The sequence below is a fragment of the Magnolia sinica genome, chromosome 15, assembly GCF_029962835.1.
Source record: "Magnolia sinica isolate HGM2019 chromosome 15, MsV1, whole genome shotgun sequence".
Lineage (NCBI taxonomy): Eukaryota > Viridiplantae > Streptophyta > Magnoliopsida > Magnoliales > Magnoliaceae > Magnolia > Magnolia sinica.
Window position 1 is genome coordinate 72,705,520 of NC_080587.1, and position 2,365 is coordinate 72,707,884.

A 2,365-nucleotide genomic window follows, 5' to 3' on the forward strand; every position below is an offset into this window, starting at 1 on the left:
TCAAAAAAAATTCAAGGTAGGCCCCACATAGCTACCGACCGCAGGAACTTCCTCCAATTCCGTCCGTCTCATCCCAAAATTCCCAGTATATGACCCACGTGAGTTTTCAATCGAGCTTAATTTTATCTTTACATTACAAAATGATCCAGAAAAAACCGATGGACGGAGTGGATGTCACACACACATCATGGTGGGCCCACAAATCTCTCTTCCTACCCGAGCATTGTGCATTACATCTCAAGCGCGACTGACCGAAAGAGGTCCTCACACGTATTATCAATCCACATCACACGATCCGACGAGACTCATCTCGACAAGATGCTCTCTCTTCTCACGACTCGTCCCCTCAAGCCTCTCTTCTCCCACTTCACTCATTCTCTTCCCAAACTACCCCTCCCCAAACTCCAAATCCCCAAAATACCCTTCTCTCCGTCCCCCTTCAAACCCCTCCCTTCTCTCTCCCTCTCCCATACCAGACCCGAACCCGCTTCCAGCTCCCGCCTCTTCTCCTCCGTCAAAATGGCGTCAAAAACCATCGAGCACATCGTCCTCTTCCGCGTCAAACCCGACACCCACCCGTCAAAGCTCGACACCATGATTTCCAGACTCAACGGCCTCACATCCCTACCGTCCGTTCTACACCTAACCGCGGGCCCCATCTCCAAGAACAGATCCCAATCGTTCGATTTCACGCACCTCCTCCACAGCCGCTACAAGACGAAGGAAGACCTCGCCTCCTACTCCGCCGAACCGGCGCACGTTAGCGTCGTCAAGGAATCGGTCCTCCCCATCTGCGACGACGTCATGGGCTTTGACTGGGTGTCGGATCTCGACGGCCCGATCTCCCCGCGGCCCGGATCTGCGATGCGGATCACGCTCCTGAAGCTGAAGGAAGGGTTAGGGGATGGAGAAAAGGGAGAGATCCTGACCGTTCTTGGGGGTATCAAAGCTTCTTTTCCAGAGATCGATCAGATCAGCTTTGGGGAGAACTTCTCGCCGGCTCGCGCCAAGGGGTTTACGGTTGGATCGGTGTCGATCTTCCCTGGAGTGAAGGAGATGGACGGGCTGGATGAGAAGGGGCAGATGGTGGAGATGGAGAAGGAGAAGGTCAGGAGCTTGCTGGAAAGCGTCATCGTCTTGGATTACGAGATTCCGCTGCCGACGGCAGCCAGCCTTTGATCGGAGATCCGTTCGGTTTGATTTTCCTTTTTTTCTGAATTTTATCTAGAATAATGAATTTATAATTATGGAAATTACCGATGATTTAGTGAAAAATGATGGATGAGAAAAGGCTTTGATACTCTGGCAGAGTGTGATAGTTGATATGCAGGCATGTAGAATGGAATATATGAGTAATGCAACTTAAATTATCTAAATTACTACTCCTAGTTTAGATGTATCATGAACTGAAATTAAGATTGTTTGATTATCAGACTATGGAATTGGAGGACATTTATTGGACAGTTAAAAATGAAAAATATCTGATGATCTTGTTTAGGGAAAAAAGTGGTCCACCTATCAGAGGTTCAGATTGTCCAACCAAATATTATTTGGGGACTGTGAATTAGTGACAGCGGTTTCATAATTTGGTTTAATTTTATTCTTAGTGGCTGCATATTAAGTGTCATACGCTGCCAGAGTATCAAATAACTCCCAATTTTATCAAGAAAACAGAGTTGCTCTAGTAGAGCTGTATATATCTGAAATAATGCTCAGCTCATCTGCTTAAAAAAACAGATGATTTTACTGTAAGGTGGGCCACAACATACAGGTAGATTTGCAGTGTTTTGCCCTGCTTTTCTAGCCATTGATTTGTTTTGATATGCTGTGGCCCTACCTGAGTTGTGACATGGCCTGATTTTTATGTGAGAAGATGAAATCAGTGTTGCTCACTTGATGGAAAGCTCAGTTCAGGCACATGTGACTAATGGCATTGTGACACATGCCCCGCTGGATGTTGTTTAGGGCTCTTACATGTGTGTGTTACACTAAAATTAAAATAAAAAATTACACATTTTCCCGTTATTTTAAAATGACTAAAATATTGCAGAATACAATATTTCAATACTCCCCCCCAAGCTGGTGGTGGACGGATAAAACAAAATTGGTGTTCTTCTCAGAACCTTGGTAATGTCGGAAGGCAGTTTTTGGATTTCCTCGAAGTTAAAATCAACATTGGTTTGCTCTGTCCTTTCATGAAATACTGGATTTGATGAGATGTGAAGTGTCACTTGATTACCAAGTTGGGTAGGAGAGCTTTCACCAGCTCAGCTAATTGGATGACTCCTTCAAGTGGTTGGCAGTGGTGTAACTTGACGGATCATTTATTGGGAATTTTGGGCCATGTGGAATTCCCAATGTTATT

The 2,365-nt window shown here is 45.3% G+C and overlaps 1 protein-coding gene across 1 annotated transcript; it reads left to right on the forward strand.

The window, feature by feature from the left end:
- The first annotated feature begins 303 nt into the window (after window positions 1–303).
- LOC131227393 (stress-response A/B barrel domain-containing protein UP3-like) lies at window positions 304–1,257 on the forward strand. The gene has a single exon (XM_058223188.1). The coding sequence runs from the start codon at window positions 319–321 to the stop codon at window positions 1,177–1,179; it is 861 nt and encodes a 286-aa protein (XP_058079171.1). The 5' UTR covers window positions 304–318; the 3' UTR covers window positions 1,180–1,257.
- The last annotated feature ends 1,108 nt before the right edge of the window (window positions 1,258–2,365 follow it).

Bases quoted from the DNA above. Each gene is read 5' to 3' on its own strand.
- LOC131227393 (XM_058223188.1), top strand. From the start codon at position 319: ATGCTCTCTCTTCTCACGACTCGTCCCCTCAAGCCTCTCTTCTCCCAC.